We start from the raw sequence: 24,902 nt of genomic DNA, 5'->3' as shown, positions 1-24,902 counted from the left end.
GCTTCATGCCCTGGTGGACAGGGCTGTGGCTCCCCACACCCACTGTCACGGTCCCCGTGTCTCTCTGGCTGGCTCATGCTGGCTACAGGTTTTGTTGTTGTTTTTTGTTTTTGTTTTCTTTTTCTCTCCTCCTCCTCTCTGCCTGGGTGGAGCTCGTTACGGGCTCTCGCTCTTGGCCCACGCACCTGTGTGATTGTCTCCACCTGCTGCTGATCTGGCTGATTTCCCCAGCTGATATTTAAGGCAGTGGCACAGAGCAGCTCACCGCTGGAACGGGACCTGCCCGGGTGTGGAGTTTCGGAGCGAGTGCGGCTGAAGAGGAGTGTGTGTGTGCGGAGGAGCTGTGGCGGTGACTGTGTGGAAGAGGAAGTGTGTGTGGACCCCCCCCCCCCCCCTCCCAACTCACTGTACATATATATAGCACTGAGGTGATCTCTGTTGTAAATAAATAATCTCCTTTTGTTCTCAAAGAAAGAACTGTCTGCACATGAGTCCGTCCAGTAGCCATGACACCCTCTAACAGATGTAACATGTAGGAACTTTTTAAAAACAAGCGCGTTCATGCTCACAGGTGTACACACGGGTGCTCACATACACAAACTACACCTTTTTGGCTCCTACCTTAAAGCACACTGTGCGCTGTCGATCTTACGTGCTGCACAATAATGTTTAACATTTAGTATTTACTGTTATATTCCCATAGATCATCGTGATGTTGTTTATTCTATTGCTCTAGTCTTCTTCTGCTTGTTTGCTTTTTTTATCAACAGGTGATCCAGGAAAAGAGGGGGGAAAAAAAGGTGATGAAGCAAATTTTCATTGTCTTTTCTCTCTATCTCTTTTCTCCCTTTTCTTTCCCTCTCCTTCTGTTAACTTTCTTCTGAACTTTTCTTCTTGTTTTTCTTTCCCGTCCCCGAGTCCAGTCTGGCCTGATTACAATAACTTAGAATACAAATAACTAATAAAAGAAAAAAAGAAAAAGAAAAAAAAACAATGTAAGATGGACAAGAAAAGTTCAAAGCCATCAGGTGCTCATTTTAGAAAAAATAGAAAAGGAGGAGAAACGAGCAAAAGATACAGGTAAGCAAATGTGTCATTGGATAATGGCAGGTCATCGTGAAACAATCAGTCAGAATCAGAATACTTTATTAATCCATAAGGAAATAATGTGGATTACAGTTGCTCCAAAAAGAAATGGTACAAATAGTAACAGTAACAGACTAAACTCCAAACAATACATTATGTTACAGATTTTGATATTAATTAGTCATTGTCAATTGTTGATTTGTCCTGTTCTCATTGTATGACGAATTATGATGGCTGTTTGGTAGCCGTTTGCATACAATGCATACTTCCTCTCTCTTCATATGTGTGTGTTTCTCTGACAAAATTCAGTATGGTTCTGACAACAGTTTTATGTTAATGTATAATCCTTAATATGGTTTATATGTGTGTGTGAGTGGTGGGGGGCAGAGGGAGTGTTCGCCCGGGGCGCCAAACAGGCTAGGACCGCCACTAAGTGCAATGTTTATACAAAAGGCAACACAATCAGAAATTGGAAGTAACATACAAACACTAGTTAATGTTAATTCTTTTACCCTTTAAAGCTTACGACGAATAACCCCTGAGGCTCTTTTCCAAACGGAATGATTTCTGTCATATTTTAAGCTGCTTGTAGAATAAAATTACTGAGTGTGCATTAAAATTAAGTGAATGCGGTCTCTCACTGTATACATCATTACTGATATACACTGAGTTGTGAAACTCATCATTAAGAATAGACTTGAGGTCTTCAAATCCTGTCTTTATTGTGGAAGGAATGAAGAATGAAATCTGTCATGATTATCAAGGATAAACAGTCAGTCCTTCAGCCGATTAGTCAAGCCGAGCGCAATGAGAAGCTTCTGGTGAAATGCTGGTATCCTTTCCTTATGGACAGGCCAGTCCAGAATGCAACGTGAACGTAACATTCCTCTGCGGAGGAAGAGTGAGTGAAACAACTTGTGGTCGTGCACATCCTGAAGAAAGACCAGGATGACTGAGTCCCTGCTTTCTTCGACGACTTGTTGAAGTGCATGATAGACTTTAAATCTGGTGACAAGAAAGAGAAGACATTGTTATATTAAACAATATTATCCAACTAAGATAATTTTGCAACTTTTGCAATAAATAAATGACTGTTTGATCTCAAAATTATAGAGTTAGTGTGTGAACATGTAAAAAACAATCAATTCGGAGACCTTAAATCTACAGGTGAATAGGGACAAGTTCTACATATTGCTTGAAATGAACTACTATTGCTTTAAAAACACTATATGAAAAGAGTAAGTGTACTGATTTTAAATCAAAGGAAGGACAATTTGATAAAACTGACTTACACATCACCATTTTTTTCTTGTACTTAGCTTTCACTTGATACATAAAGTCACAATAAAGCATAATCTAGTGTATGTTTTATTTACCGTCTACACCAGGGATCTTTGAGGAGACTTTCGGTGACGACAAACATGATTTTTCTGGACTTTTTCATATTTGTCACAATGGATTCCACCTGTAACATGCCAGCGACTGAATCTCGATCGTCTAAACAAAACTGGCACTTTTCATTCTCTAAAGGGACCAACCTCCTCTCCACCCAACTGGAGTCTTCCTCCGCATGTATGACATAAGCGTCGTACTCATATTCCCTGCTTTCGTCAACTTTGGCATCACTGAATCCTAATGTGCGATTGATCATTATGTTCCAGTAAAAGTGGATCCTCCAGTCATGAAACCGCACCGTGAGTGCGGTTACAATTAGCAAGATGACGGCTGTGCTGCTCACTATGTAAAGAGTCTGAAATGGGGTCATGTCTTTGCAAGAAAGGGGGTCGAAATCCATGATGGAGTGGTTAAAGTAAGCTCGTGGAGTGTTGCACACATACTCGTCCCTGACATTTGGCACACTCGTCGTATTTGTGGTATTCAACCACGTCACGAACCACAGGATGCTCTCGCATGTGCAGTCGAATGGATTTCTGCCCATGATAAGCTGGGTGAGGTTGCTCATGGGAGTACGAAATACTTCAGGTCTCACGCTTGTGATCAAGTTCTTCTCAAAACGTAATACCTGCAGCGACTTCAGGTCATCGAAAACAGAGTCCTTGAGATTATTTATGAGATTGTTGCTAAGGCTTAGCTCCTTGAGGTGAGTCAAACCTTTCAAAGCCTTCAGTGGGATCTCATCCAGTCCATTATAATCCATCTGTAAGGATTCCAACCTCTGCGCATCTTTGAGAAACAACACCGGCCCACCAAGGTTGGCACTCTTCCACAGTCGGGCCAAGTTGTTGTGCTGGAGTTTCAACACCTTTAGGTTTACAAGCTCCTCTAGCAGATTGTCTTTGATGTTAGCAACATTGTTGTTGCTGAGATCCAAGACAGAGAGGTTGGTCAGGGGTTTGAATGGAGAGTGATCTAGGTTTAGGGCTAAAGCTTTAAGACTTCTCCCCAAAGTCAGGACTCTAAGGTTGGGCACATTAACAAAGGAACTGGAGCTTAGGTCAATTGACTGGAAGTTATTGCTCATGTGAATCTCCTGAACCTGATCTAGGCCTTCGAATTCTCTGCCTGTCAAAGTTTGCTTGATATGGTTGTAATCTAGAAGAAGAACGGTGAGGTTTCGCAAAACAGAGAAGCTTCCGGGATTGATCTGCGCTATATTTGTATTTATGAGATTTAGCCATCTGACTGGTGAATCTGCAAGAGATGCTAAGGTCTTGTTGGTGATGTTTCGGAGTGACGGACAGCTAATCCAGCTTATGTCAAGTTTTTTAAGACTTTTTAAGCCTGCAAAGGTGTGCTCTCCGATTTCCCGGATTGCAGTCCTCTGTAACATCAAACTCTCTAGCATGCCTAATGGCTGGAAAGCAAAATCATCGATAACTGGGGAAGCGGTACGACCTTTCACCAGTGCTTCTGTAAGTGCCAGTTTTTTCAATCTATTGAGCCCCTGAAATGTCCCGTTGGTTAGGTGCTTGATGTTATTGTGCGACAAATTTAGAGTCTGAAGTTTAGATAGCCACTGAAATGAGCCGTCTTCAATTTTACCCATGCCATTACTGGACAGATCCAAGAAGGTTAGATTTGTCTTCTGCAGTCCTGTAAAGGTTTTGTTTGTGACCATGACCAGACTCATTTTCCGAAGAAAGAGAGCATCGATGGCTGTCCCAGACAACTCTGAACATAGTTTGGAAACCATCAGAGTTCCCAAGTTGCCCCCATCCATGATTAAAGTGCGCAGGCCTGAAATGTGCTGAAAGCAGCCGGGCTCCAACTGCAAACAAACAATCACAGACATTTTTTTAGTGAGACGGAAAAAGGAAACAAAACAGACAACTGAAAGGAATGTGCTACAGTAACTCTACTTTCTACTGCCAGTTCCGATTTTGATGGAATTTCATTTCCCATTTCTGGATTAAACAAGTTTCTTACTGTTTTTAAAAACACAGATGACAGGTTGAGAACTTGCAGAGAGGATGAATGGTCAAGAAATGAAAAGTCATCTTTCTTCAGAGTGGTGAAGTCATTGAATGCCAGGCTGAAGTTCACCAGGCTGGGCAGCTGAGGCTGGGAGCCGAGCTTGGGTGACTGCAGTTTGTTTTTGGAAACATCTAGAAAGGTTAGGTTCTGTGGATTATTAAAGAAGAGGGAGACAAGAAGAAGGGTTATTTAATGCTGTAAACAAGAGGCAAACAATTGCTCCACAGCATATGTCAGACAAAATTTCATAAGCAGCACTTCTCTCAGGTCACAGGATAGTTTGCTCCATCTCTCTACAAAGACAGCTCACATATGCACCATCCATCCATTTCATATTAAATTCCTCGGCGCTTTGTTTTTTTTTTTATTATTATTGTTATTATTGTTTTATTTTATTTTATTTTTGGTGGTAGGTGGAATTTACATTACTCATGTGTATTACTTTTGCAGGACAGTCCATAGTTATTAGGTTTTAACTGTTCTTACTTGCCTTTATTTCCATTAAGTACAAATTAAAGAATGGCAGAGGAACTCCAAAGGGTTCTTCTGACATTGTGCAAATTTTTGCACAGAAGTGTGGGTTAGCATTAATGCATGAGAATATCTGCAGCACTCTCATAGGCTGATCAGGTTTCCCACTCTCTAGGGACTGACTGCACTGTACGGGGGGATAACCCCCCCAACACCACCATTGTTCCAATCATAAAGAAAGCGTCCCACATTTTTCACTGGCTCTAGTTTTCCAAAGTTAACACTGCAGGGCGGATGCTTTTTTTGTCAAAAAGTCTGGCTTTTTTTATCTAGTGGCTGTGAAGAAACCAGGAAACATCAAGTGCAGGTTACCATGTCCGCGTCTTTTGTTGCAGATGCATGCAAAACTGAGAGAACTACAAGTCACCACAAAGATATAAGTGGTGCAGATTTTGTAATTTAATGGAAACAACTATTAAAAAAAGGAAATACGGCTACAATGAAGACTGGCTGAAGCAAGCGGAAAAAGACTGCCAGACTTTGTTGGGGTGGGGGTGAGTCACGCATATGAAATATGTGGCTTGGAAGAAATGTGCTGAGCAACAGATCCATCCCAGCTGAAAAGATGATTGGAAGACAGAATCCGTGATGAAACAACAGCTAACAACTGCTGTAACAGTTAGTTTAGAAAAGGTTGATGTATATACGTGTATTTAAGAAGGCCATCAAATAAGACTGGAAAAAAAACGCAGGAACTTTCACTTCCTGCTAATCATAGGAAGTTCGGAAAATCGAACTGAAATTTATACACAAACCTGTTCCGTTTACATTTGTGGGGCTTGATTTTTGAAGCTATATGTGGCAAAATTTCAATATCTCTCTCAGAGGAAGTAGGAAGTTCCACATTTCCTCACACACACATACTCTTTACCCCAAATTTAATTTGTTTGGATACCAACACATCTGTAGATATAAAACAAATGGCAGCAAGCTTTGGGCAGCAGGCTGTATAACCTAAATCCATAACCTAATCTAACCTAAATCCCCAAAACACTGATCACTGATGATTTGTATGATAAAAAGAAAACTTACTGAAACAGAGCTGTCATATTAATAATGAGGAGCAAACGTACAGTTTTTGCCTTGAAATATAATTGAGTCAAACAATAATTAGCCATCTAAGTGATCCGACACATCCGTACCTGCAGTGACGAGAAGGGTTCTCCCTGCAGCTTTAGTCTATTACTAGCCAAGTTCAACGATGTCAGTCTGGTGCAGTGGCTCATATCTCCAGTCTTCAGCAAATGCACCTGATTGTGTTCCAGGTTCAACGTCTGCAGCAGAGGCAGTGTTTGGCACAAACTCGCGTCCACCTTGGTGATGCTGTTGTAACCGGCGTCGAGGTGCAGGAGGCCCGGGTACAGGCTTAGTGACAGCGGGGTAATCCCTCTCAGTATGTTGTGGGACACATCCAGGCTGGTGATGTTCCTGGGAAGGTCTGAAGGGATCGCACTGAGGCGGAGGCGACTGCAGTCAGCTCGGCCGTCTTCCACATAGCAGGAGGTCTTCTTCTCAGAAGCATCGCAACAGTACGGTCCCGTCAAAACACAACACGCGACGAGGATCCATGACAGGAGACGGGCACGATGGGCGCACATCATTTCAAAGACCTTTAACGAAGAAAGAAGGGTGGATTTGCATTCAAATTTGTTGCTGGGATGGTAAGACTAAAGAAAAGGCTGAGAAGCCCTCTGTGGGGCTGGGTGGAACTGAGACATGTTTTTCTTACTTTTTTTTTTTTTTTTACTTTCCTCTATATTAATAACAATTATAACTCTACACAATTTGTTTATATAAAAATATAATATTTGGTATACTGGGAAAAAAACAATGTACCAACGATTTCAATTGTGACACTACACTGTAGAACTAGTAAACATTGTCGTGCAAAAGTCTTGGACCATCCCTCACTTCTTTATACAAGTAGTTTGCTTCCAAGGAGCCAAACATTCTTGGGCAGTAGTTTGCTAGACTTTGCCTGCAGTACAGGCTGGATAAACCTGAATGAAAAAATAAACAATAAAAGATCACGAGTCATGGATTGGCCTCCACTGAGCCCAGACCTCAATATTACTGAAACAGGGTGGGATCATCTCGACAGAGAACAGAACAAAAGGCAGTCAACATCCAAAGAAGAGCTCTGAATATCCTCCAAGAAGCCTGGAGAACCTTTCCTGAAGACTACCTAAAGATATTAGAAGAAAGCTGCCTAAGAGAGCTCAGGCTATGTTTAAAGTGAAGGTGATCATACCAAATATTCACTGTCGAGCTCGTTGTTTTTACCTTTTCCACTGTATTTCCGTTCATGTTTCAATAAGTCGCGGCAACTTTTTCGTATTTCCTATCAAAATATAAAGAGATGAGCGGTGGATCCAGCCCTTTGCGCAGTTCTGTAACTTTGAAAGCTTTCACAAATATCCGCCCTCGTAATTACAGGGTGACTACAGCGCTCCCACGCTGACCTTACAAGCACACGAATATTTTGAATGCAGTCCATACAGATTTCTTACCAGATGTGGACATTGCACAATACCTTCGACAGTCAGAGTCCAGACAGAAGATTCCCCCTTGCAGCTGCACGGTTTCTATCGCTGAATGCACACAGCCACAGCGGCGCTTATGAGGAAACGAAACTGTGGTTTCGCTTCTTCTTCGGTGGTGGGTATCCACTGGAGAGCTAACCATTTCACGCAGGCGGATAGCCACAGATATTGAGATATTAAGTTTGCATAAAATTTATATGCATCATATCCTACACTCCAGAGACACTTGATTTAACGTCTCTAGTTTCCGAACATAATTTTTTGGACTTGCGTGTAGACCGTAGACAGGATTCAGGAAGGCGTGGTGTAAACAGGTTGAGTCAGTTTACACCCAGTCTATTATGTTCGTGCCTTCTGAAACAGTTGTCGGTGGTTTCATATATTAAACCGGGAACCTTTTTTTTAAACATGTTTAACATCTGCGGTGAGTTAAACAGCGACTGAGATGCGCCTGAGCAAATACACTGATGTGTAGGAAAAGTGTCGTAAATATGTGCAGGTAACAACAGACAGCTGTAGTTATTTCTTTTTTTTTTTTTTTTAATTTTAGGCATCCTTTAAATTAATAGTTAATTATATTTATTATGTTATAAGTTATTAAAACGAAAAAAAAATTACTTTACATTATATTTATTTAGTTAGTTAGTTTGTTAGTTTTTTTTTTAGGATATGAAACTAGTCAGATGTCATTTAGGTAGCCCAAAGTTCTTATGTGGTACTCTAAAACACACACTTATTATAGTGACAGGACCAGAATAAATATGAGGTTTTTACTATCCAAAAAAACCCTTCTGTTTCTCTTTTAAGAGGAGTAGCATCTTATAGCTAAGCACTTGTTATAGCAAGTGAACCGCACACCTGTGGGATATGGTTTCCCTTACCCTGATGAGGTTTCGATCGGTCACAAACACAAGGCCTGGGTGCCAGAATTGGCTCTGCTAAGAGTCCAATCCAACCCACTGCATAACTTTCTGTAGGAAAATCTGTAGGACTTAATTTTGAACTTTTAACTGTGTTTTAAAGCTTTTCCTACATGGCCTCCCTTGTGGTCATTCATACGTGTAATATTCTTTATTTTGGTATCAGCCAGGCTCTGCTCTCTCATCTTCAGCTAATTCAGAATGCAGCTGCCTGATTCTTGACTGGCACTCGTAAACATGAATATATCTGTCCAGTCTTGGCTCGTTTATACTGGCTTCCAGTACGTTGTAGAATCGATTTTAAGATTTTCTTGCTTGTTTTTAAGTCTCTAAATTAGCTATGACGGGTTAGCTCCGTCATAGCTCTCAGACCTTTTAACTAAAAATACTCCAAATAGAACTCTCAGGTCAGCTAATAAGTTGCTTGTAGTTGTCCCTAGAAACAAGCTAGGGCCTTTGCAAATGCTGTGCCCAAACTTTGGAACAGTCTGTCTCTTCATATTAGAATCTCTCCAACACTTGACATTTTTAAAACCCATCGGAAAATGCATTTTTACTTAACTGTGACTGGGTTTTTGTGTGATTCTTTGTGTGTGTTTGTTCTGCTTTTTACTTTTTTACTATGTACAGCACTTTGGTCAAACTGTGTTGTTTAGAGGCATAAACACAGTCATTTAAGACTGTTTTTGTTAAGTTATATTTAAGAGTACACCCTGAACAAATGTACAGAAAGCACACTTTACAGTTTCTCTCTCTGCTTTAATTTTATTACATTTATTCACAGAGTATCAAGTTCTCGCTGATTGTTCCGAGGCATGCAGGAACACTGCAGCGTACAATCTAACATCTCATTACATGACCTGATATATCCTTATTCAGAACGACAGAGAAGTGAAATCTTGTTATTGTAAATCTGAACTTGGTGTTAGTAACCACTGGAGGGCAGTAAAACACTGCTATTAAACCATGAGCTTAAGTAATGCTGTGCTGTTTGTTGGTGGGCGCTATGAGTCCTCTTTCAGGGTAAAGCACATATTTATAGTGACAGGTCTTTCAACAGAATGACACAACAAATGTCAATGAGCCCGTATTATACAGTTTGTATGCATCTTTGTGTTGGAGATTGCGTTACACATACTGGATAATATGCTAAAAATCTATGGATTTGTTTCTGTTTTGCAGGGTGCTTTAATTGAATATATTATCTGACCCCACATAAACTTTTCTTCTTATTATTCTATTAGAAAATAGAATAATAAGAAGACCTTTTGGTAGGGACCCAGAACACAGTTCAGAACGTCTACACTATGGACATAAATGAAACATCAATGTTATTTCACTCCTGACTCTTGCAACCCATGACACTGATTATATTTATTTTAGTTCAAATTCATCCGAGTAATCTCAGACAGTTCGCCATAATTATTTAATGCAGGGAGTTAAAGATGTATGACTTCCACCAGAGATGTACAGTGCAGGTAATTTCATTTTAAAGTATAAGTCACTATCATTGCAGCTGTAGGCTGCAGCTAAGTGCATTACCGAAGCAGTCCAAATACCTATAAATTTGAAGGTAATCACCCTGGCAGGCCTTTAAAAGGTCAGCAGTGATAGAAAATCAGAAATTACTTACAGCTGGTGTAAGTTACATTAAAAAAATTAAATTAAAATAATGTTAGACTGACAATTATTCTTTAAACTGAATTTCACTTGAGATAAAAACCTTTATTTTTTTTTATGGAAGCATAAAGATACAAGTGCCAGTTGAGCCAAAGCATTTTCATTATCTTAACATCAATTATCATACTGCAGGGGTTGCATGTCCCATCTTTTGCCATATAACACTGCCATAGTTCAAACCTGCAATGAAGTGCTACTGAAATCGTTTTCACTGAACTTTAAAAAAAAGAAATTCCTGTATTTTCAGCCATCATTTAGCTTTTTAACTGTGGTCTGAAAAAAAAGAGGAAAAAATGGACCAATCTTAAGAATTTTCACTGTCAGCGTGTTAACATTTAGCCTCAGAGAGCTGCAGCTGTGCACTTTCTGGATTTATAGTATCATAGAACTACATACATAAGTACTATATTTTAAATGGGGAGATGGCAACGTGCGATTAACATCTTAAATCTCTTAAACTCCACAGACTGCATCAGCGTTTTTCCTGTCTTTTGCATTTTCCATCTCTCCTGCACACTGCTAATCGATTAATTATGCAGAGATGGATGAAGGAGGGTCACTGACCCTGCAGCAACATTTTAACACAGCATGTTTACTCTGTCTAGTAACTGGATTAGTGCTATAGATGAGGACAGCTGTGTTGCATGAAAAGGAGGAAACATTACATTGCTTCAGTTTGGAAAAAGAAAAGCCTTCTTCTCTCTGTAGTCAGACCCGAACATATGTAAACACACAATTCTGTCACCTCCCTTTTCTCCTTCATCCCCCCCTCAGATTATTGGGCTGCAGAGCAGGTACTTCCTGGAAAAGACCTGAGGCCACTGATTGGTTTACCCCACCGCTTAAGCTGAGGCAGCTTACAGGGCTTTGTGCCAACTCCTGGATTGCTGAAGACCTGTAAAAACTGAAGACAGCTGGCATGGTCAGCACTGTGGTGGTGCTGGTGGAGGTCAAGCTAGTAATGCAATAAATAAAAGCAGGAAGAATAGATTGAAAGGATTCAGCAGGGGGGGTGGGGGGTGGGCAGGAATAGGGGCAATCAAATGAAGTGAGATCAAAGGCGCATGGAGTGGAAAGGGCTGTGATGAGAACACGAGCCTCTGCCATAACACCAACTAACTCATGAGATGCACCTTGAACAGCTCGCGAAGAGAAGAAAAGTAACCATCAGGTAACCATCTGATTCTGACCAAGAGGAACAACTTAGCGCTGGAATGAGGGATTAAGAATAAGGAGAAGCACCCCTACTTACCTGTGGACAGTGACAGGCATTACTGTACTTATTTCACTTACTGTTGCCAGATTGCGGCCAGTGCGTGTGATTGAATGCACTCATGCAAAAGGGATAATTGGTGGGAGGCAACAGCTCCATCAGTGGGAGTATGTGTGCGGCTTGGGTTAATCTCCTTTCCCTCATTTATAGATTGAGTCTCCGGAGTGTTGGAATGCCCTAACACAAAAGGTGAGTTTGCCCTCTTGGCTCTTCGCTGTAGCGGTTGTTAACCTGTGCTATGTAATTATGTCAACAGCTTTAACTCGCAAATAAATCTTCATCATCAGCGTGTCCAAACCCTCACTACACACTGACTGAGTGACACCTGTGCTTTGGACATGCATCCATTTATTTGCTCCAAGAATATGATTGTGTGCGTAGTTATAGGGAGTTGCAGTCTTATAGCAGCACACTGCCATTGTTTGGTGGACATGTGTGGACTTAAAAAAGACAAGCAGTGTTACTTTAAGTCTTTGTTAGCCTGACATTTATAGCAGCGATGGGATAAATTCTCACAATAGGTGAAGTGGAAAACTGGAATGAAGAGATTTTTTGCTGAGAGGAATGGGGAAGAAGGGAACGGCTAATGCACATACAAGGAGATGTGCAGGCGGTAGAAGCAATGTTGTAGCATGTTCCCTCTGCAGAAAAAAAAAAGACACTGCAGCATATCCCCCCCTCCCCAGTTTGCTGACCAATGATGTTTGGAGGTCAGACTCCCAGCTCTGCTGTCAGCCCCATGACATACAGCTTGTTCAGGAACACACCTTAAAGGAAGCGCGGGGGGGGGGGGCAAATAATCACAAGCAAAATATATGCACATATTTATGCCATCTGCTGAGAAGCTAGTGAGCAAAAATGTGCAAATATATGCATTCAGCATGCTGTTACCCAAAAAATAAAGCTGCTCAGCACGGATGACTGCATGATGTGTCACCCTGCTCAGAAACGGCTGTTTTGTCTTCAGTGCAGGAAAACGAGCAGCCGATGTCAGACGACAGAGATGTGGCCAGATAATTTTTGCAAGCACATGGAAACTCCGATTTTTAACAGTTTTGTCCTTATTTTGACTAAAAAGAGTGCTGTTGAGGAATAAACAAAATAATTACTGCATGTGAGTGTTTCTCATCAGTGGCTAGTGCTCACTAAGTGCTGACTCGGGTCTGTTCTCACTAGAAGTAGTCCCCGGGGGTGACAGGACATCAATACTGAATTGGAATCAGCAGCATGGATCTACTACCATACTCTTAACTCTTTGCGGTGTGCAGTGCAGCTCAGTGATATTCAGTGTGTAAGAGGCACAGTTTGAATAAAATGCCAGACATATGCATGCATGGATCTGAAGGACCTGAAATCAGCTTCTTGTTTTTAGAAATCTTTTCCTTTTTCTAATTTTCTTTCTTTCACGTTTGAATTAATCTCTACTGATTTTCGTTCTTATCCTCAGTTACAGTGTTAGAAAATGTTCTGTTATTTTATGCGTGGCCTAAAATTTGCAATACACCTTCCATCTGGCTCATTTAAGGTGGAACTTCTGTCAAAGTGAGTCATCTCTCTCAGTGGCGGATAGAAAACTGCAGATGTGGGCCACATTTAGACCAAACAGCAGTCACTGCTGTCTGGGCAGTGAGTCAGCATCCGAGGTTTGTTTGTCCACGTACTGAACACCTGTAGGTCGAAACAGTAGTTAAACACATTTTGTAGAACTTGTCTTAGGGCTGTAGTTGAGAAGGTAAACTGGCAGTCATGTGATAATTTCACATCTTTATCACTCTGTGTTACAATAAAATAAAAAATTAGAGCAGCTTTAAGGAATTAGAAATTGGCTGTGGCTTTCCTTCTAAGCAGACTTACAGATAGTGTGCAGCTTTTTCAGGCTGACCTGAGAAAGCATGTGACGCGATCTACAGCAAACATTTTTATTTTTGCCTACAGCACAAACAGTGCCCGAGCTGACCCACGACCCAAGTTTTCCAAGGTTGCGAGCCTTTCTGTGAAGAGCTGAGACCTGAGCTTTCTCTGTGTGATAAATGCTGTCGGACATGTGGCCTTTTCAAAGAGAGATTACACATTTCTAGCGCCAGCCTTAAAGTAAAGGAGGCAGCCACAGCTTTGTTCCGACACCTTAAGCTTTGGCAGTCTTAACAACCCAGCCTGCCTGTTATGGTTAGCAGATGGGACTAAATGCCTTGATTTAAAGAGCCAAGCAGACTGAGTGAGTGCTGAGAGTCAGTGGTTTGCTTTTATGTTAAAAATAGGGCATTATATTTAGAATACATTTTTTTCAGTCTTTTTAATTCTAATGTAAGAGCACAGTAAAGTGCAGCCACCTGCAGATCCTCCTTTAGTATTTTTCATGTAATTAATGTGTAATTACAATATAACTAATGTCCAACAGGGAAGATTGTCCGAAAACAGAAAAACAACGGGAAAAAAACGATTTAGGCTCAACGCAGTAATTACTACATGTCTTATTTTCAGCTGATAAATTAAATAAAATACTTTCATTCACTGCTGTGTGAAGTTCATCCCCTTTGGGCTAAACACACAAATATTTTTCTGGGTCATGTGGTCAAAACTGATTTAGCGATTTAGGTCTCTTTTGATGTAGCAGAGCAGCAATGTTACCAAAGAAGGAAAAGGGAGTTTCAGGGGTCACATTCCTCACACCGGAAAAAAAAATGGACAGACTGCTTTACTCCTAATGCAACAGAACCAGAACGAAGGACACTGAAAATTGAGAGCAAAAGTATTTTGATGAACGAGATAGTCAATATTTGCTGACAATTCTGTCTGCAGTTCTCCCTTTTTAGGCAAACTAAAAGTAAGCACTGTTTTTTTCATACACAAAACACTTTGCCCTTTTGCTACTGTTTGCACATCCTTGTTGGTCTCTGAATGAACTTAGACATTTTGTTTGGTCGCCTAGTTTTCAAATCCCACTGCAAACTGTGCGTTGTCGTGATTGTGACTGCACACTTGTCTACCAGCACCATCATGTGTTTGACCTGTATTAATCTCCTCCTGTTGGCTTCTAATAAATATCCCTGCTCCCCCCCAGGATTAATCGAGCCATTACTTAATTACAGGCTTGAGAAGAAGCTGAAAATCTATGAGGAGGATTTACAGCTCTTCCCATAAATCAAGGACAGATTTTTTTCATAACTGCTTTCCACTAACAGGATCATTAGCAAGGAAATGAAGGGAAGAGCTGGTGTTACTGCTGATTCTGCTATCCCCAGGTAGCATTTCCAATGCTGGTCAGGAGCATTACAGTAATTACTCACTGTTAGAATGTGAAAATGGTTTAATAAATTTATGATTAAAATGTTCAATCAGGATTAGTAGCTCTAAATTGCAAAAAAAAAAAAAAGCAGTGCAATTGTTCCATCATACTGTAGGCTTAGACTGTAGACTTTTGGCATAATGGTTCACTGCTACACTCTCATTGCTTGCTGAATTTGTAAATAATTAGCTTACATTGAACTCAGAGACCAAGGATGGGGTCTCATTACAACTGCAAAAAAGCTTTGAAAAGAAATATTCAGTATTTGCTAAGTTAACACAGCATCTCTACTACTAACTATTGATGGTGTAAACACTGCTTTAGAGTTGAGATCATGTCTAAGTATTTCTATACTCTGTTAGCGACCTCTTTTTTTCTTTTTCTCTTTTTTCTCAGAGAGTTTGGTCCATGTTGGCCCAATAGCATCACATTATTGCTGCACATTTGTCTGCCACACATCCACGATTGTACTGAGATCTGGTGACAGTACATTTGAGTACAGCGAGCTCACTTGCATGATCAACAGTTGATGTTTTGAGATTATACTTCTACAGAATATTATACATTTTAAAGTTAAATGATCCAGTTAGCAAGCTCCTCAGAGGTCAGAGGAGAATGGCTTGAGTTTTTCAAGCTAATGAAGGCAACAGTAGCTTAAATAAACACAAGTTACAAACAAGGTATGCAGAAGAGCATCTACAGCAGCAGAAGACCACACAGGAAACCGAGGTCATAATTTACACAGGTTCATGAAAATTGAACAATAGAATATGGGAAAAATGGTGCCTGGGCTGATGATGATCAAATTCTGCATACACAACATAAAGACACGGATCAATCCTGCCTTGTATCAACAATTCAGGCAACTAATTGTAGTGTAATGAAGTAGGAGATATCTTCTTGGCACACTTTGGGCTCCAACTTGTTCATGAACACACCTTAAAGGAAGCAGAGGGGCGGGGGCCAAATAATCGCAAGCATAATAAATGCGAGTTGTTTAAATCCCGCAGCCTACTTAAGTATTGTTGCTGACTGACAGGGGATTTCTTTAAATCACCCCGCAATTCTTCAGCTGAGACACTTGAGTTAGAAAACACAAACACTGCAGTTGTCTTTACTCACGAGGACAAGTGACAGAGCGCTCGTACACGTAAGAGACACTCAGACTCAGACAGAGACTTGTGCTCTGTCACCGTCTGCGTTCTTTATTTATACAAGAGAAATGAAAACATTCGTTCAGTGACATGAGCATGTGCGTATGTGATTGTGTGTGTGTGTATGTGTGTGTGTGTGTGCAAGGTCAGAACTGCTTGTTCAACTTCTTACAACAACAAAGAAAAGGTCATCATGCAGTATTCTATCATCAATAAACTTATATCACTAAAAGCTTATACTGACTACTCAGTACAATTTTCTATTGACACTGACCATGTCTATCGCTTTGTGACCACAATGCACCCATTCCCTGCTGGCTGCATCGTCATGTCACTGTCATATCATCTCAAACTGGTTTGTTGATCATGCAAGTCACCAGATCTCAGTACAATTGTGGATGTGCGGCAGACAAATGTGCAGCAACAGCGTGATGCTATCGTCTCTGCTATTTTACATGGCAAAATAAAAGAGGTTGCTAAAAGAGTTTGCAAACACTTGAAATGTTTACGCCGTCAGTAGTTAGTAGTAGAGATGTTGTGTTAACTTATCAAATATTGAATATTTCTTAAATTGAACTATAATAAGACCCCATCCTTGGCCTTTTGATTACAATGTAAGCTAATCATTTACAAAATCAACCAAAGACTCTCCAAACACTCAGGCTCTGAGCTGAGAAGGGGTGTCTATCCTCACTAAACACTTAGATGTGCGAGGAATGGCTAACTATGAGCCAGCTGGCATCCCAACTTGACTAGCACCTCTAACTATCAGTCACTTTTCATACTTTCTACTTCTCCATACTCTCTCACTGCACTTGATAATAGTCCATTATCTTCTTTTTTGTCAGGGTCCCCCACCCAGCTGCACATCTATCAAGTTTGCTTTTGTATTTGTTGGTTCTCATTTCTGCTTCGGCTCTGCCAACTGGCGTATACACAAAGCTTGCATCAGCAACCGGCCACATTTCGCAGCACCACTTATCAATCCACTCAGCAGTCACACAGGAGAGGCCTGGCTTACCCACAGTGAAGAGTAGAGAGGTGTATTAGAAATGTGTTCCAGAGAGTCTGTCAGCAATTACGCTTAGAAGACGCACGTGGGAAACATGAAGAGGTAGCTATGTTGCGTAAGGAGCACAAGATAGTCTGCCGTCCTTTAATGCCCTGATAAGGAAAAGGAGAGAGGTGGATGTGGTTCCAAAGGTTTCAAATGTAAGATTGTGTGTTTCAGTATCAGGGTTAGATCAGATTTAATGGTGTTGCAGTCTTCATAACACTGACAAGACAACAATTACACATGCATGTGATTACTAAGTATTAAGTGTGTGTATTAATCTGACACTGATGGAATGCCATTCATTTTTGCAGGCCTATCATAAATGAAGGCACTGGACAAAACACACATAATGATTCACTTTATTGCTACCCTTCCAGGAGTGTCACCAGTATCATTGCAGTTCATCCTCTGGACACCATGGAAAGGTCTTCCAAACCTAATGGCTCATCTGTTCAATATTTAGTCAGATATTTCAGTCTGGACCACAGCAGACCTGCTAAATTACAGACTAACACTGATTCACTAAATAGAACTGTGCTAAAGAGCCTATTCATGTATTATCATGGCTAAAAAAAGAGATAGGCCTATGAGGACTTAATGATTTCCATAATGATGGGTTAAAGGGTGAGGATAATTTGGTTATTCAAATTGGGTGAAAGCTGAACTTTAATTTGCCTTAAACATTTATGACAATATGAGAAACTTACCAGCATTCAGAGTGAAAGAGACATAAGATCTTTAATATCTTGATGACATTGCCTAACATGTCCAATATTTGGCTATTTCCTTGTAGAAAGCATGCTATTCCCCATTTTAAAAGGTTATCTCTGTATGTCAGCTGTAAGTTTGATGCCCCTATGTAGCGTCACACAAATTAGAAGAGGGAATGATATAGACAGAAGTTAGTAGTTATCTTAAACGCATCCTTGTGCCCTGCTGTGGTAATTACAGTGTTCATTATATAGCTACACCCTCTGTTTGCCTCTGATTGCTCAATAGCTGCTAAATCATAGTTTAAGGAAACACAGCTAGTACCTAACTTTGTCTCTGTGAATTGTAGTGCCGGGAAGGTAGCGTATCCAAAAAAATGGCAAGTGAAAAAATAGTCCAGGATGTCAGGTGTTGTAGAGTTTGATGGCCATAATGAACGGCTTCCTGTGGCATTCTGTTTTGCATTGTGGTGGAAGGAGTCTTTTCCTGCAAATGCTGCTGTGACTGTTCAACACGCCACGGAAAGGGTGTAAAGCATCCAAAACTGTGCTTAACTTAGACAGCATCCTCCTTTCTGACACTGACATCAGAGAGTCAAGCTCTACAGCCACGATCCTACTGGGCCAGCAGCAGTTTGTTGATGCCCCCTACCCTCAGTCTGCTGCCTGTGGACACCACAGACTCAAAGCATGCTGAGCATCATCCAACAAATATTAAAAGACCTCAGCTTCTTCAGAAATAGAGATTGCTTTGGCTTCTGTGTTTTAAGTTAAGTCCAGTCCATTGTTTTATTCTATTCATTTACTTTAATGAAAACAGTTCCCTGTAAGATGAGTTTATGAGAGTGGAACCTGGGGACAGTACCATCAAAACAATTAGTGAAATTAGCCTAAAAAGCTCAATAGTACTGCAGAGTCAGGTCTAATAATTTGTAGCTTTGGCAATTTACACAATACACAGTCATTTTATCCTTTGTTGTTATAGGACATATTGATTAGTGGACTTTTTGAAGACTTCACAAGCACCGCAAGCAGACCAAAGACACTGCCAGGAGCATTTCCAAACAGCTACACATAGATTATTAAAGCCACTGAGTCAGCAAATTCATTTGTGAGCTCTATTACAAAACTGAAAACACGTGCATGGGAAATCTTGCAGAAAATTAATTTAGTCCTGCCTCTTTTCCCTCTGCCTCCAGTCTGACTGTGCCAAACTTCTTCAGCACTATTGGATTACTAGTAATTGCAAAATATCAAAAACCGAGTCAGCAGCGGTTTTGTAGCAGTATGCTACAAAAAGTGAGCCATGATTGATTTTATCATCCAAATGGCAATAAGAGTCTGAGAATCTGCCTCCAAGTGAGCCTAGGTGAGAATTTATGGCCGAGGAAAAAGGCTGAAATGCGTAATCTGTTTAATTAATTCAAAATATAATAAACATGACAGTGTGCGTGGGTTATGCTCAGCATTTCACGTCTGCAGAATAACTGAATTCAATTACATTTCTGCATGCAGCAACATGCTATCAAGTATAATTCTGTTATTATGGTATCAACCTCTGGTTCCCCTCTTGTCCTCTGAGCTCTTCACGGTCCTTTATATTGCTATTATATTTCAATTCTCTGGTATTCCTGAACTTCTCTCATGCACCATTTTTTTTCTGCTGCATCAGCGTTTCCTTAACATCTGTCAAAGCATTGGAAGAACAATACTTTATTCAAACTGAAGAGTCATGAGTGACACTGGCTTTCACACTGGGCAATGTTCACTCTTTCTGACTGATTACAGCACAGGAGCAGGGCAGAAGCCAAAGTGCTGGGTTCACGGTAAATTACACCATCCACTGGATGATTGATGGGAGGTGGAAAGATTTTTTTCCCCCTTTTTATTCTATCTGTGTAAGGTGGAAACTGACTCTTGACCAAGTAAAACACAACTAAAACACAGCTAGCTTGATTAAGATATCTGACTAACTGCAGTCATGCTGGGTAAAATAAATAAGAGCAAATAGAAGTTAGGGGGTCAAAGATTTACTTTAATACTTGAGCTGTCTTTAATGACTCTGCTAAACAGAGAGAGGACGTAGACTTCAACATCATCGCCCTCTTACAGATCTGCTTTGGCATTTCACCTGCTCAGCTCTTAGACATCAAAGTAAGTCAGGAATAGAAGTGAAAGTAGCATGATGTCATTCCCAGACAATGTCCTCCTGTACTCATACGCCATGCACTCATTCTGTACCACTTCTTTAACACTGGCCAGACGAGTGGACCTCAGTATCAGCTGTTCCAAATGTGGATCTCTTTGGATAGCAATGGCTGAAAGATGTGACAGAGTGCCACTGTTCAGATAAAAGAGTCATTTTCTCGCAAGAACAGTGTGCCACCCTGCTGTCCTTTGTCTCGTGGGCTATTCTGAGAGAGACTGCGAGGGTGCTTTTAGTATACACTGTATGTTAGGGCTATATATTTATTTATATAAATTTATTTATATAAAAACATCAGTAGATTATGAGGGTGTCATGTGGGAACTTTTATGTATTTTATGTAGAATGAGTTCTACAGAATGATGTAGCTGTAATCATGAGAAAATGAAACAGTTGCAGTTGTTTAAAGGTTAGGTACAGGGATACTCTGTGTGACGTGCAGTGTGTTGTCTCCTGGCTGTGGACAGTTTCAGTGTGTCTTGTATTTAATGTCAGTATTTGGAGTGCATTTAAGACTTTACTAAATGAATGATGCACTATGAGAGCCGCCTGCACTGAGGATGATTCTTGAATGTCAGTGAAGACTGGTAAGGATTCTTGCAATTATATTCATTGACCACTTTGTTTGAGTGCATCTGTTCATCTCCAAATATCAAAAAAGCCAATCATATGGCAGTAATTCAGTCCGTTTAAGCATGTCAAGATGTTCTGTTGAAGCTCAAAGCTTTAAAGAAAGGTGATTTAAGTGACTTTAAATGTGGTGTGGTTGGTTAAGCTACTGGCTTACGTCGGAAACTGCTGATCTGCTGGGATTTTCTCACACAACCATCTCTATGGTTTATAGATAGTGGTCTGAGAAAGAGCAAAAAGAAATCCACCGAGCTGGGAAAAAAATGCTTTTGTTGATCCCAGAGGTTCAGATGAGAATGGCTACATTGTGTCAAAATAACAACTTGTTACTACTAAGGTATGCAGAACAGCATCTCAGAGCACACAGCACATTGACCCTAAAAGCACCAACACATGTCAGCTAAGAACAGGAAACTGAGGCTACAATTTACACAGACTCTCTGAAACCTACCACCAGGTGGGCATTCTAGCCTAGTTATTTCATTTCTATTACTTGAATCTTCAAAGTCCATAGCCTCCTCCCTCAGTATGTCTATACCTGTACCTCCTGTGGATCTCTGCATACCAGACACAATGTATCATCATCGTCTTCCTTGGCCCTGTAAGAATGCATGCCTGATACTATGCCAGCAGATAACATATCACCTATAAAAAGGAACCCTCTTGACCACAGTAACAGACAGTAAGGGCTGCTTTTGCAGCACATGAGTGCTGGTGATAAAAGACCAAGCAGATGCCTGCACACACGCACGCTCACAGAAACACATATGCACACATACACACTAACAGATGTGGTCTTGCTGACACCTCACAAAGGTCAGCCATCAATAATGCTCTAAATTCGTACAGCTTTAAAGCTGACAGAAGAAATGGCTCTTTATGGATGTGTTAACGGCAACATAACACCTCAGCTTTAACGCTGCTGATGAAATGCTGTTAATGTGACTGACGTTATAAGATGACACAAATAATAATCACTCTTACTGAAGCATTAAACAGTGAAAATGGATCAGAAATGTGCAGTATAGTAAAGAAACTCACTTGAAAATCAAATCCAGACATAGTTTAAACATAAATTTGTCATCATCTAAAGATGAAAACCCTGCATATAATGTTTTCAATAATTTCCATATTACTAGAAAATTACAACAACTCAAATTTTTGGCTTTGTGTGTGATTCTGTATCAACTCGCTAGACCATCTCTAATGGCCCTCAAAAGGTTTTTAAGAATTTATGAGCAAAAGCTGCTTACTTTCACTGTAGAGTTACACCACATCTGCAGTCTGTCTCTGTTCCACTGAGACCTAAATAGATAAACAGACCAGCCACAACAAAGAGGTATTAAACTAGATAAATAGATAGATAGATAGATAGATAGATAGATAGATAGATAGATAGATAGATAGATAGATAGATAGATAGATAGATAGATAGATAGATAGATAGATATTTATTATTGGACACACATTAAAGACAAATTATTAAATGTGCATAAAGAATATCTTCTGTTGGCTATAAAGGCCTATAGTAGATCAAGTTTATATATTATTTAATAGCTGGGTGTGTTCGGATGGGGCTGGGGGAAATGCACTTAGCTTCCAAAGTGAACCCAATGCAGCAGTGCCCTAAATATGCATTCTTTTCTAACAGCCACCAGGGGGTGACACCTGTAGTTGCATAAAAGGCTTCAGATCCTACAGAAATCTATGAGATAACAGCACTCTCCCTTTACCTCTGTAAAAACAGACTTGTGTTGCGTGTTTTGGGGCATAATGAAAAAAAATAACTTAAGTCCATTTTGTAAAGTCTGGTGTCAGAGAGGAGGATTATATTATGTGACTGACAAGTCATTAGCCAGTGAGCGTATAAAACAATTAAAACTGACCTGTTTTAATTGTTTTATGGCCTAAAGTCATGCATGAAGAGTGTAGCCACTTTGAGCATCTGTAGCTGCTGGCTTTCTGCTAGATCTCACCTTAGATAATTGATCTAAATTTCAAATGCAGGACCACACCTCGTACACTCCCCTTCTGCTTCTCTGTCTATATACGACGCCCCTGCACTACAAGCTACGAGTTTGTTCTCATTTTTGTTACTCACCCTCCCTCTCTTTTTCAATTTATTTGCGTGTATCTGCCCATCCCAAGAGCCGACGCCAGTCCCCTCCAAGGCCTTTTCCAAACCGCAAAACAGGTAGCTAGCATTAGCTGATGACACAGAGCTCAAAACTAATATCCAAATATGATCATCAAAAAACCTAGATGGTGCATGCCAAAATGTCAAACTTATGACCAGGTGATGTCATAGTGGACATGTGCATCTTTTATATACAGTTTATGGTCAGCACTCAAATAAACCCACACTATCACAGCAGAGTATTTCCTGATAATTAAAAGATTTCGCTGCCAAATGATAATAATAAAAAGTAGAAACAAATGTGTCTAGAAGCAAATACCTACAGCTCACGGTAGGGACATGGTAGCTAAAAGAACTCATTTAAACCTACAAGCATGGTGAAAGACAAAATGCTACCAGGACAGCATAGATATAAATCTTAACACAGCTTCAAAGTTATTCCTAGCAAACATCTATGAATCATTTCCTATTTAGGCTTCAAGCCTTAGCCTGTGTTATTGTCATGGTCTAACCTATAAAACAAACCGTCAGCACCCCGCCTCATATCTGAGGTCAGTCTATTGTGTGTTTCTGCTGCAGATAGAAGGCAAAGTGACACTTTCCTGTTGGTGAGCCGTACACAGGCCTCCCGTGTGCTGTGTGTGTCCTCTGCAAACACTGATTGAACCGCGGGCGTTGCCATGGCTACACGCAGACCCAATGAGAAGCTCGCGGTAGACTGTTGCTGAATGAAAATAACAGAGGCCATTTTGCGAACGAAGCCAAGACATCATTCACTAATAACGAAAAACGGAAACGGAGGCAGAGCCGGTCCATTTCTGGACTGACGCCGCTTCTCTTCTCCAGAGTCGCTAGGGTCGGGACTGCGGCGCGGCTCGCGCATGTAGTCGAGAAAGAAAGGCAGGCGGTAACTTAATTGTGCCGCCTTCTCCTTGGAGTGTCTTAAGGAGAGGGGACAGGTTATTTTCACCGCATTGCTGTCCGAGGCCCAGTGACCCCCCGGGAGAGAGGGAGTAGCCTTCAGTCAAGGTTGGCACAACATCCATGCGCGTTGAAAACAGGTGTACGGTTTCATCACACAGTAGCTCCAGAAGCCGCCGTAGCTTCACGGTGTGTGTCACTTCTGCGCCTGTCCGAGGACTTCACTCGTTTTATATGGAAAAGACATTTTATTAGACATGTTTCGGGAATTTGTCCGGTGAGGTGGCAGCTGTGTTAAGGTAAGTACACACTACCAGTTTGTTGTTTAGAAAACACAGGGGGGGCTATATATTTATCTCTCCCTCCGCGTCGCTTTTAGCAGCTGCACCAGCAGCAGCAGCACTAGATCTGACCCTCGGCTTAATTTCGTGGTGTTAGAGCTGGTAAACAATGCTATTTGGGTTGTTTTAACTGCCTTACAAGCAGTAATGACCCTACAGTTGTAATTGACGAAACTCGAGAAAATGAATTAGCTTATCCGGGATGCGGTCGGGTCGACTCGGTTTCCATTTAAAGTGCATTCCAGTGGACTGGTGTCTCCAGTGCATTAGAGGAAGATGCGGTTGGGACTGGGAGGATGATAAATGGCGAAACCACAAGCTTTTAAGCTTTACAAAGAATATTTCTAAAACCGTAAGGACCGACATTATGAGAGCAGTGTGGGAAGAACATGCAGCCTCCTGATAGTTGTAAACATGAACTGAAATATCCACGTTTAACCTAGATCTTAAACGCTTAGGATAATCTCCATTGTTAGCTTGCACTTGTGCATTGGTGCAATAGTTTCCCGTATGTGTAAGAAAAAAGGATATAAGCTTATAGAAGATATTTATTTTCTAACTGGACGAAGAACATATAACTTATTGAGTTTGGTTTTATGATGATAATAGTAACACTGTTACCCTGCAATTCTTTCATTTCATCTTGTGTAATATGTAGAGCAATGCTTCTGCGCAGGGCCACCCTACAGTCATCACTGAGTTGCAGTTTTTCCTTATTCCTGCTTCCTGAGTTCACATTCACCTGCCATTAAAGCTTTATCAGTCAGTCTCTATGCAGATGGAAAAACTCATCTGCTGCCTTGCTGTCTGACTTCCTCAAAGCCATTGCTGTCCCAGTTCAAAACAAGCAAACAAAAATAAAACAGACAACACAGCTTTTTCTGTCAAGTCTTCTAACTTGGTTAAACGGATGATGTAATGAGGGGCAACGGATAGTATCCGTAAGATGCATATGAATGCTGGATGAGCAGGGAAAATGGGGATGTGTCCAG

At 40.8% G+C, this 24,902-nt stretch overlaps 2 protein-coding genes across 6 annotated transcripts in view; one reads left to right on the top strand and one right to left on the bottom strand.

Annotated features, from left to right (window-relative positions):
* Positions 1 to 1,163: 1,163 nt before the first annotated feature.
* tlr3 (toll-like receptor 3) lies at positions 1,164 to 21,829 on the bottom strand. 4 transcript variants are annotated; one of them, XM_006796122.3, is made up of 5 exons: positions 21,765 to 21,829; positions 6,195 to 6,662; positions 4,474 to 4,668; positions 2,463 to 4,315; positions 1,164 to 2,091 (listed from the first exon to the last, which is right to left on the bottom strand). In XM_006796122.3, exons 1-5 carry the CDS (start codon positions 21,786 to 21,788, stop codon positions 1,860 to 1,862), a joined length of 2,772 nt encoding a protein of 923 aa, XP_006796185.2. In that variant the 5' UTR covers positions 21,789 to 21,829; the 3' UTR covers positions 1,164 to 1,859. The 4 variants fall into 4 exon arrangements, with proteins under 4 accessions (XP_006796185.2, XP_006796186.2, XP_006796187.2 ...); XM_006796123.3 differs by lacking the exon at positions 21,765 to 21,829 and adding an exon at positions 7,563 to 7,914; XM_006796124.3 differs by lacking the exon at positions 21,765 to 21,829 and adding an exon at positions 7,586 to 7,914.
* Positions 21,830 to 23,198: 1,369 nt separating this feature from the next.
* Positions 23,199 to 24,902, top strand: part of sorbs2a (sorbin and SH3 domain containing 2a) — a 47,462-nt gene continuing 45,758 nt past the window's right edge. For both annotated transcript variants that reach the window (XM_035910039.2, XM_087841664.1), the window contains exon 1: positions 23,199 to 23,868. The gene's annotated coding sequence lies outside the window, so the exon portion shown is untranslated. The remainder of the gene's footprint in view (positions 23,869 to 24,902) is intronic.

Source organism: Neolamprologus brichardi, chromosome 6, assembly GCF_056152115.1.
Source record: "Neolamprologus brichardi isolate AB-2024 chromosome 6, ASM5615211v1, whole genome shotgun sequence".
NCBI lineage: Eukaryota > Metazoa > Chordata > Actinopteri > Cichliformes > Cichlidae > Neolamprologus > Neolamprologus brichardi.
The sequence above is the reverse complement of the archived record's forward strand: the minus strand, read 5'-3'. Positions and strand labels throughout refer to the sequence as shown.